Source organism: Ictalurus furcatus, chromosome 23, assembly GCF_023375685.1.
Source record: "Ictalurus furcatus strain D&B chromosome 23, Billie_1.0, whole genome shotgun sequence".
Lineage (NCBI taxonomy): Eukaryota > Metazoa > Chordata > Actinopteri > Siluriformes > Ictaluridae > Ictalurus > Ictalurus furcatus.
Genome location: NC_071277.1, coordinates 16494332 through 16505447, shown reverse-complemented (window position 1 = coordinate 16505447; position 11116 = coordinate 16494332). Strand labels below are relative to the sequence as shown.

The 11116-nt window shown below is 37.8% G+C and overlaps 1 protein-coding gene across 10 annotated transcripts; it reads right to left on the bottom strand.

The window, feature by feature from the left end:
• Positions 1 to 38: 38 nt before the first annotated feature.
• Positions 39 to 10660, bottom strand: zdhhc11 (zinc finger DHHC-type containing 11). 10 transcript variants are annotated; one of them, XM_053611050.1, is made up of 14 exons: positions 10529 to 10650; positions 10301 to 10441; positions 9493 to 9643; positions 8923 to 9260; positions 6957 to 7178; positions 5466 to 5644; positions 4573 to 4674; positions 4373 to 4497; positions 3359 to 3514; positions 2273 to 2388; positions 1787 to 1827; positions 1327 to 1384; positions 1171 to 1243; positions 39 to 676 (listed from the first exon to the last, which is right to left on the bottom strand). In XM_053611050.1, the coding sequence occupies exons 5-14, from the start codon at positions 7023 to 7025 to the stop codon at positions 516 to 518; spliced, it is 1080 nt and encodes a 359-aa protein (XP_053467025.1). In that variant the 5' UTR covers positions 7026 to 7178; positions 8923 to 9260; positions 9493 to 9643; positions 10301 to 10441; positions 10529 to 10650; the 3' UTR covers positions 39 to 515. The 10 variants fall into 10 exon arrangements, with proteins under 10 accessions (XP_053467025.1, XP_053467024.1, XP_053467026.1 ...); XM_053611049.1 differs by having other exon boundaries at positions 8923 to 9250; XM_053611051.1 differs by lacking the exon at positions 8923 to 9260.
• Positions 10661 to 11116: the final 456 nt, after the last annotated feature.

Below are 11116 nucleotides of genomic sequence, written 5' to 3'. Positions count from 1 at the left end.
CATCCTATGTAGTCTTAGAGAGTAAAGTTCACACTGTATGGTTTAAGAATAAAAGTGCATTTTATTAGTACAGTAGAGAAACAAGGAGTGAGTATTCCTGCAAGGAACAGCCTATGATACAAAAGCTTCAAGATCTGTAAACACAGAAATGATTACTCAACAGCTCCATCATGTGGTCAGGAACAAAATGCAGGGTCAAGGATTTTTAAAATACTTTTTTACATTTATCAATCACAGGTATAAACAGTAATGTGCAAACAAACAAACAAGAACTATATATATATATATAAACTGAAGATGAACAAACACATGCAAGAAAGTATGCATAGTAACCCGAAATAAAAACAGGGACGAGTTTTCACGTTCTGTGCTTGTAAAAAAAAAAAAAGTATGCATGTAAAATTGCAGTCAGTAAAACAGTGTATTCTGTATGTGCATTTTCAGCATGTTTCCACACAATGGCTGGATATATTTGCAGCAGTGTAGCTCTCCAGCAGCTTGCGAGCAGTTCGGTGTCACTGCTGTGGCTCAGTGTACTGTATATGCTGCTGATGAACCTCAGTGGGGTCTACGATGGAGGTGCCGAGAGGACTCTGAGCAACAGGGTCTTCACTTTGTTCAGTCGATGGTCTCTCCATCTGTGTCATACTCACCCTCCAACCCACTGGAGCTGCACCTGAAACAAACAGACCAGGAGCAATGATACATTAGAGTGAAGTTTTAGGAAAGTTTTGGTTTTAGTTGTTGTGCAGCAGTTAATACTGAACAGCTCGCTTGTTAATTCATAATTCATCATTTCAACCCCTTTCCTTCCTGTTGCAGGATAGTTACAGGATTGTTACAGCAGCTCAGGGCATCGTGTGTTAGAGTATTTCGTTTCCTCTGACTCAGTAATGTTTGTTTTTCGATTTTTAACCCCAAAAATATTACGCACTGTGGCTGCAAATGTTTAGTTCAGCGGTTAAGGTTCCAAGGAACAACTGCTCAGCACTGCCTAGCTTGAATTCTGCCTAATTTGTTTAGTATAATTCATCATTCATAAATCAATAAATTGTACAAATCAGGGGATGTTTATATATATATATATATATATATATATATATTTATATATATATATATATATATATATATATATATAAATAAATATAAATATAAAGAATGAAATACTACCTGGTATCATTTGTATTGCTGATTTTGAGCCATAGTTCGGACAGTTCTCTAAATCAGCCGACTGAGGTTTCATCTGCAGCGAGAATAAGTTTCAGCGACACATCTGTATAGAATAATGCTGATAGAAAAGTGCTCATCTTAATGATCTTAATGAACCTTAGAACAGATGGTTCTTGAGACAGTTGACTGTCCTCTGTTTTGGTACTTGGAGGTACTAAAAAAAGGGAAAAACATATTAAAGGAGTATTTCAGAAAACATCATTAGACAACTGGAAGAAAAAAAAAATGCCTTTGCACTTTAATCCAAATGATATGAATATGCAATTCTACATGCACCAGAATTTAATATATTTTTCTGCATACTGCATCACAATCGGATCTTATAGTTTTTGATGCAATTACTCTCGTCGGTTGTATTAATTATTATACTGTTTTTAATAAGCCTGTTTCTTAAAAACACGTGGCCACATATCAGCTGTGACCATTTTCACATTTTAACCAGTCACGTTAATTCACCCAAAAGGGATTTAATCATAAAACGTATGATTTAGGGTGACTTATCTATTAGCTAAAACCCTTAGCCTATATGTTTTCTCAAGTATAATCTGTAGTTTACCTTGATTTGCCTGACGATGGTGCATTACACCTAAGAGACATCTTGAAAGGTCCATGGTTATGAGAGTAGAAAAGTTAATGTCATTAGCATTATGGTACAGGACAGGGCCACAATACCGTAGACTGTAATATGATTCACAGAAGAAGAAAAAAAACTGCATCTGGTCATAAGGTAGTAAAACAACAGTTTAATTTAGCTTATTTATCTTTGAAGAATGGAAGAACAGGCTTAGGTTCTGTAGTGAACACATAAGTGTAGTAGTGTTTGTAAATCGGAGCGCTATCCAATTCCCTCCATCACTGATTTCCATTCCCATCAAGATTGTTTGAGATAAATATGAACGGTACTATATTTTCTACAGTTGGGTTGATATAAAATAGAAAGAGATGGCCAGGAGCAATGGGACACAACCAGAGGGTTAAAATGTGACACTGTATTAAGGTGAGCTACCAGAGCCTGAAGGTTGAGAGTGATGGATGATGTTACCTGAGATGCAGCTCCATTAGAGGAAGACGGCTGTGTGGCTCCTTCCTCCTGCTGCCTGGAGCTCTGCAACTGCCGCTGGTTCATTATGTACTCATATGTGCTCATGCCTTTATATACTACAGAAAAAGAGAGAGAGCGAGAGAGAGAGAGAGAGAGAGAGAGAGAGAGAGGAGGGACAGTGATCAGTATAAAGTTTCTGACCTTTTCTATTCATTGTCCTCAGTTGTTTTTGCATGCAGATTAAGAGAACGTATTTCTGGAGGTTACAGTCCAAATTCAGTCCAAAGACTTTATTATAAACATCATCTTGAAAAACAAATCCTAGAAGAATCCTAGTCATTGCCAGTCATAAGAAAAATCCAGGTTCTGGTTACTGATTATTTCACAGCAGTTCTGGTCACTGATTATTTTACAGCAGTTCTGGTCACTGATTATTTTACAGCAGTTCTGGTTACTGATTATTCGTTTTACTTGAACAGGTCGGATCTATTTGGAGCAGCAGTAGAGGAAACACAATAAACGAGCACGTTGGAAAAAAGGGACAAAATTGACAAAACAAGATGTAGACCTGCACTAAGGACCGTACAAGTGCATAGGGTATAGATGCAGAAATCAATGAGGGGTAACGGGGAACTTGATTAAGAAAAGCGAGAAAAGTTACGTTTTTACCAGCCAGTAAATGATGAGCTAATATGGAAAGTGGAAAGCAGAAAGAGTCAGATGGGGTGCAGAGAATGCGGAGCCTAAGGGGTCAGACACTGAGGTTTCTTATAGGAAAATAAGTGGTAATGTTCCTGGTACACAAATATGTCAAAAGAATCGGAATCATGCATTAAAACATTTGCTGCCAAATTATTTTGACTAGTATGATTAGTAAGTCCAGTGTATATTATTACATGTCTTTGAACTTATTATAGACACGGTATATGTTAAGTATATAAGTCAGTATAAGTTTCCTTTGGCAAAAATAACAACCTAACTGACTCAATACTGTAGATTCTTACCTTATTTAACTTAATGACTTGGATAAGGCAAATGACTGGGTGAGCCTATCATTCTGAAAACTCCCGAGATGTGTGTACTCACACAGGAATATGTGGAAGATCAGTAAGTGGCACAGCAGTAGTAATGAGGCGAGTGCGATGATGACAGTGATAACAGCCAACAGGAGGAGACTGGCAGAACTGGTCTGTATTGGTGCTACGGGCAGGAACACTAACCAGGTCGTGCTTCCATTAACAGCTGTGTAGAGAAATTACAGAGTAACACGTAATCTCGAACACTTAATTACAGAGTAATCGCTTAACATTAATTTCATAATTAATAACACATGAAAATGGTCATTCTGATCATAATAAGTGCTGTTTTGCATTGCATTTTGGGTGCAATCCTTTTTTCTTTTCTTTTTTTGTTTGCATCTGTCACCTGTTGCTATTTCCATCATCATCAATGAATACACTGTGCTGACATCTCCCGAGACTCCTTCTTAGCGCACATGGAATAACTAACATGACTTCTCTGTGGTTCATTCAGCCTCTTTGTGCCTGAGCGTCCATTTTGGCGTAGTATGTATATGTGTGCTAACTGCATCTTCTACCTCATGATGAAAGGAAGGAGAAATCACAGAATGGCTGCTAATCACGCTCTAGTACTGAAAATGGTAGGCAAGTTGTATTTTTGGTCTCACTAATGAAAGTTTTTATAATACTCATATTATTTATACTTGCTGAATGGCAATGTTGACGTAACGTTTGCACATAAAATCTCACTGAAGTCAAACAGGAAAATCCACCAAACTTAATTGGATCTTGCTACGAAGGTTTAATAAGCCGGTCCCTACGGTTGGGTGTTAATCAGTGAACGAGAGCAGCTCATTTTAAACCAGAAGAGATAAGTGTGCTGCTTGTGTATGTTAATATGACAAAGATTTTTTTTCATTTTTAAAACCATTACCAGAGACTTTAGGGTTGTTAAACTGAACTCTGAATCTACTGGCTTCCATTTTGTACTTTGCTCTTATTTGGGATGCAACACCAATTTGCATATAAGGTATGACGGACTGATCAAAACACGGGTTTAAAGGGCAGCTCAAGTTTTCACCTTGAAAAGCTGCTGCTGTTCGAAGAATTGCAGGATTCACAAAGTGTTCGACGAAGACAAACGAGATGACCAGGATGAGAAGGAACACTCCGCAAACAGCCGAAAGCACGGTCATGAAAAACAGCCTGGGGACAGAAAACAGGCTCTGTAGGAAACACTGCTAACTAAATTTTACAATGATTTCTGCTGTGGATATTTACCAGTAGTTCCTCCTTCCTACACAGTTGTTGAGCCATTTGCAGTGGTGGTCAAAATCTGCAATGCATTTGTTGCAGGTGCCGCAGTGTTTCACTTTAGGCCCCCTGCAGAGAGACAGCAAACAAGCTGACTCAGACAGGATGCTGGGCTTCTATTTGTTGTAGCAACAGGTACAATCAAAACAGCAATACAGCATACAATGCTCCCGCAGTGAGGAGATAACTAATACCTTACAATCACATTAAAGTTGCTGTATTCTAAAACCACAGATTGAAAATTAAACTGTATAACATACTTTCTTTACAATCAGATGTAATTGTTTACTTCTGTAAACTTAACACTGCATCCAATATAGATGCAATAAAATAGATAAATGATAGGTCTTTATGATTTGTCAAAAATGTTATGGATTTGTAGGAATTAGTGGTGTGTGTTTGTGTGTGCATGGTGCTCTGAACATGCTGCCACTATGTCACTGATATCTGCGGCTGATAGCAAATATAGACGCTTTTTAAAATTATTATTATTACAAGAAAATTATTATTATTATTTTTTTTTTTTACCTGGGATATTTTGCCCTGTATAAATAAATACGAGGCACAGTGTGTCTATGAAAATATACTATAGTGCAGCAAGGCTACAATACAGTACATATCAGTCAACAAAAATTTGCCTCCTACTGTTTTTCAAGGTTAAAGGGTTGTTAAAAATTTTTGTTTGCTCTTAACTATAGCCTATATATATATATATATATATATATATATATATATATATATATATATATATATATATATATATATATATACAGTCCTGCAAACTAGTAATTCATTAATAAAACAAATACAGTAACATACAGTGACATAATAGACCATGACTGGCCTTATACTGTACATACACATCGACATCACACAGGTTGCAGTGCTGATTGTGTATGACATGTGGTTGTTTCTTCCTGTCGAACACAGGCACAGGGCTGGAGTAATCCTTCTTCACACGCACAGCATAGTCGGCCGGGTCCATGGTCACCGCTGCCAGATGAGTCAACAAGTGCAGGATGAAGGCTGTACCAATTACCTGGTTAGAACTATGTTGAGGTTTTATACTACATCTAGACAAAGGTAAACTGATCAACTGAGTGACAGCAAGTCATAGTTTGTGAACTGAAAGCAGGTTTTGTGTGAATTCGGAGAGTGCCAGACATGCAGAGGGTCAATTCAAGAAGTTTTAGACATTGTGGATTGTGACACAACCTTCTTCATTCCTTATATACTGTAAATGAACCATCACTATCTGGGTCATGTGACTGAATCAACTCAGTGTATTTTCCAATTCAAGTTTGCCAAACTACATATATTTGGACTATTACCCATAACTGTGTTTGTTGTGGGGAGGAGATTGAGACAGCCTATTGTGTATAACTAAATTCAGAATTTCACCAAGTATAGTTAATTGATATAAGGTAATACAGTCCCCTCTGAAACTACTGGAACCGCAAAGCCAATTCATTTGTTTGTTGTCAGGTAAAGCTCGGGTAGTTCTCATCAACTTAAGGCTACATTCTGCTTCTGAGGAAGGCTCCAAGCGGTGCAGACTGGAGATTGCTGAGGATGGTGCCACTTGAAGTACCATGGGTATGGTTTTGGACATTTTTGCTGTGCTCGCTGAAACTACGGTTGCTGCTATGGCCTTAGGACTGCAATTACCACATACAGTTTTGCACTCAGCTCTCCTTTAGTGAACAGTAGACCAGTTCAACAAAACAGATTTCATATAAAAATTATAATGAACTTTCCTTTACTTTCAAACTATCCGCTGTTACCCAGATGAGGATGACCCTTTTGAGTCTGGTTCCTCTCAAGGTTTCTTCCTCATATCATCTTAGGGACTTTTTCCTCGACAGCGTCGCCACCGGCTCGCTCAATAGGGTTAAATTCACACACTTAAAATCTCTATCCTGTGTTTACATGTTTCTGTAAAGCTGCTTTGAGACAATGTCCAAAGCAGCTTTAAAAAGCGCTATACAAATAAAATTGAAATGAATTGAATGTGTTATGTTCTATGTCATTTAACATATAAATACATATAAATACCAGGAAATAAAAGCTGAAATTCTGAAACTCTCTTCCCATATTCATCTTTTGATCTCAATCCAAATGTCTTTAGTGTACACCCAAAAAAAAAAAAATGAATTGGCCTTGACATTCCAGTAGTTTCAGTGGCGGTTGTACTGGAAACCAAATTTGAACGTGTACAGTAGACAGTCAGTTTTTGGCACGCCTGAAACCTGACATTAACTCAGTCATTGTACTCCTCTACTCCACTGAAACCCATTTCCTTTAATAACCGTAGGCTATAGCAAAAGTGCATCAAAACCTGAGCAGGATACTCCATATGAAATGTACTTCCATGGTTGAGGCAGGAGTGGGATATAAATTCCAAAGCCTACAATGCCCATGAAGCTGTAGATGAGCCACGCCACTGGCTGGAGAACATGCAGTGGTAAGGACCATCCGTTCACTCTAGAGTGAATTGGCGCTGTGATGAGTTCGATGCTGCTTCCTACATGCGTCGGCACTGTGCGTCTGAAACGCCGCTCGAAACAGCTGACCTGGAATACAGTGAATGAGCTTTACATGGCTCTCGTGGCTATCTGACGCCCAGTCTTTGAAATGTTAATTGCATTTTTTAAACATTATTATTCATATTGAACTTTTCTTCATTCTTTAAATATGAGGGTTTTTTTTTTATTATTACCATTTAATCTAAGAAAGCTCAATCTGGGAACCAGCCTTGTGTATTTTTGTTCTAATATGCCAAAAGAGTATGCATACATGATATATTTATTTAAATAGTTGCATGTAGTATTGACGCATATTTGCCATACGTGGTTTCAATGTAGTACAATGTGACTGTCAGTCTGAATCTGAATGAAAAATAGTGCTGTGTATGGATTAGTGTGATGCCACACTTCTTTCACTGGGACTGAGAGACTCAGACGCCATGCCTCCTTTAGTAGACCTGACTAGCACATAGGCCTCATCTCCTTCACTGATCCTGACAGGTACACAAGCTAAGGCACTATTAGTGGAAATGATTAAAACACCTCCTTCTAAGGTACTGACCTGCACATACAGTGAAACTGATGAGCACTGAACCTTACAGGTACAAAGACCACATCTCCTTTACCGAAGGTGAGATGCACCAAGGCCACATTTCCCTCACTGAACCTCACAGACACAGAGACCACATCTCCTTCACGGAGGGTGAGATACATCAAGGCCACACCTCCTTCAATGGGAATGACAGGCACACAGATCACACTGTCTTCACTGGCACTAATAGGCACACAGTCCATGCCTGCTTTAGGAGGACTGACAAGCACAGATGCCATTCCTCTTTCACTGGGGCTGGCAGACGAAGAGACCACACCGGGATTCACTGGGACTTATGAGCACAGAGGCTATGCCTCTTTCATTGGGACTCACGGCCATGCTTTATTCTTTGGAAAGTGCTAAAGAAAACTCATTTGATAACCAAACACTAAAGCCATGCGATATCGTAATTGACCACCTCAGAGATGCCCAAATCCATTCAGTCATCATCGTTAAACAGTTGCTCTGACTCAGTGCGTATTCGTACAGTCTGCAGTATGCGGTTTGAACGCTCTAATACAGGATGTTTCTGTCCTAGAGAGCTAATCTTCAACTCAGTCTCATTTGCCAGTGAAATGAGCTATATACGAAAGTTTTATCTTCTCTGAAGCTACAAGTCTAAATGCTAATGCACTGTTTACCCAGGAAAATTTTACTGTTAGACAAACGAAGAATGTCCTTGTCAGAAACATGTCCTCCACAGCTTCACGATATAGCTGATTGTGTTTATGTACACATGCCTAGGATTATGACAGGTTACTACCTCATCCATGAGTGCTTTCACTTTATGAACTTGATTTTCTACGCGGAACAAAATTTCAACCCAGGTTTGTTGTACAAGTCAACTAAGCAACGTGATTAAAGAGAGACTTGTTTAACTGTTGGGAGGAGCTCTTTGTGCCAGTCGATGTGGAAAATGAGCAAAGTAATTGGGTTGCCTAGCAAATATAACCACAAATCTCCTGGCATGTAGTACGCTCCTGCTGAGTCGGGCCGGTGTTTAGTCCACCATGTACCTGTATCAGTCTTTTACCTGTATTACTCTATGTTTTCTATGTGCTTAGTCTTCCTTTGACTTCTATACATCTTTTTAGTTGTGTTTAACTTGCATTAAATCTGTATCACCTGCCTTTATATTTTATCTGTAGTAAAATTAGACCTAATATTATTTTAATACTATTTCATCTTCATTTAGCATACCTTTTACTTTGATTAATCTTCTGCCTATGTTTGGTCCACGTCCAAGCTATATCAGTCAGTCACGTACTGTCTCTTTCTCTGTGTTTAGTCCATCTTTTACTTGTGTTTTTCCTGCATAATTTGGTCTACCATTTACCTGTATTGATCCGTATTCATTTTTTACTTCTATTAGTCTACCTGTTGTAACCTAGGTTAGTTTAAAAACAAAACATTTCCCCTGTAGTCCTCTTCGTGTGTGTGTGTTGACCCTCCATGTGCTTCATTTTGCCTGTATTATTCTTGTACCCATGTTTCGCTTATCTTCTGCTGTGTTCGACCAACTTCCGACCTGCAACAGTCTACCTTCTGCCTTTATCGCATTAATTACATTCATGCCTGTGTTTAGTCTATCTTTTCATTTATCTCTTACTGCCTATATTAGTGTTTTAGCTGTGTGTAGTCCGCTTTTTACTTTTCTAATATTTTTACCTGTCATTTGGCACTTTTACCTGTAGTAACTGACATTTATCAACATTGTACCTGTTTCTTACCTTTGTTAAAGTTACTATTTCGTTTGTATTAGTGTTGTACCTGTATTTAACGTCCATTTCACCTGTGTTTGTCTTCCAGCTGTACTACTTTTTTTTCTTTTTTTTTTTTTAAACCTGAGGCGTTTAGTCCAACTGTACCACATGCAAATGAGGCCCTGAATCCTAGCAACGGTTTACAGCGCGTGAACTAACTTTATGGAAATATAAATATGAGCAAACAGGCTATAACTTCATCATTCAACTACAGCTCTTTTTATCTACAAATGCATTTATCACCATTATTCTTAGATTTTTAGTTGATATATATATATATATATATATATATATATATATATATATATATATATATGGCGATATTATTGTTTTATTTTTTGTGAGATAACGTTTATCACTGGAATAAAGTTGGCTTGTAGTTGGACGTTCGATATTCGCGGATATGCTGAAATTAAGGGACCGTCTCTAAAGTTACATACGACATTGTTAAACACGTTTCTAACTTCAATAGCATTTGAAGGGAATGATGTACAGTCACACAACCAACTGTACAATGTTCAGACACCTATTGTTAAACATCAGAAATCTAAAAGGTGTGTGTCATACTACTTTAGAGTTGGTTATATGACTGTAAGTCATTCCCTTCAAATGCTATTGAAGTTAGAAACGTGTTTAACAATGTCGTGTGTAACTTTAGAGACGGTCCCTTAATTTCCAAATATCCGCGAATATCGAACGTCCAACGACAAGCCAACTTTATTCCAGTAAGTTTATCACATGTTTACAGTTGGATATACTGCAAATAAGCACCAAAATGGCCTATAAAGTTACACAGAAAAAAATGTTTTACTTACGTTCGTCATTTTATAATTTTCTTAGCATTTCATATGAAATAATTCGTGGATATATCCTATATCCTAGAAAACTTTAGCGGTTCCATAGTCTTCAGTTCGATAAAGTCCCATTCACAGTATTATCCAGAGTTGGGTTATTAACTAAAAAATAAAAGCAGAAATGTTCAGTTTAGTCCAGATCCGCTCAAGAATGAACATTGTACACAAAGAACACCTTTAAATGCTCACAATAACTTCCCATACGTGTTGCAGGTAGAGTTGAAGAAGTTACAGAGTTTTCAGCCTCCTCAGGTGAAACAGAGTCGCCTGGATACTAGTGATGTGTCGTTTGAACGAGTCGACTCTTTTTGGTGAACGTTGAGAGTCGAGTCCCGCGTGAAAGATTTTTAAAAAATTCTTTTGCTGCACCACTGCGCTAAACATTAATTCAAGTAGCTTGAATTTTAAAATAATCTTCATAATTACCTCGCTAAATACAGCCGAATTTTCAGCAAATGCAAGAGGCACAATAACATTAATGAATTGGTGTTCGTGAAGGCACACACGATTCATTACTGTTTTAAAACGTATTTTTTAAAAAAACAACAATGCGAAATAATGACATTTTGTAAATTAGAAGGAAGAGTGCGATTTCATTCAACAGTATATACACAAGTCTGAGCAATAACTGGTCAAAATATCCTAAAATGTCTGGTTTCGGAGAGAGAGAGAAAAGTCTTTCGGGAGTCAAAAGAGTCGACTCTTATTGGTGAGTCGAGGAAAATGATCTGACTCACTGAAAAGATCCGAAATTCCCATCAGTACTTAACCGTCCTC

What these genes read in the sequence shown, in the direction of transcription:
- zdhhc11 (XM_053611042.1), bottom strand. An exon ending in GTAGGAAGGAGGAACTACTG is followed by an intron (nt 4,498 to 4,572) that starts GTAAATATCCAC and finishes TTCTGTCCCCAG; the next exon opens with GCTGTTTTTCATGACCGTGC. An exon ending in AGCAATACAAATGATACCAG is followed by an intron (nt 677 to 1,170) that starts GTAGTATTTCAT and finishes TGTTTGTTTCAG; the next exon opens with GTGCAGCTCCAGTGGGTTGG.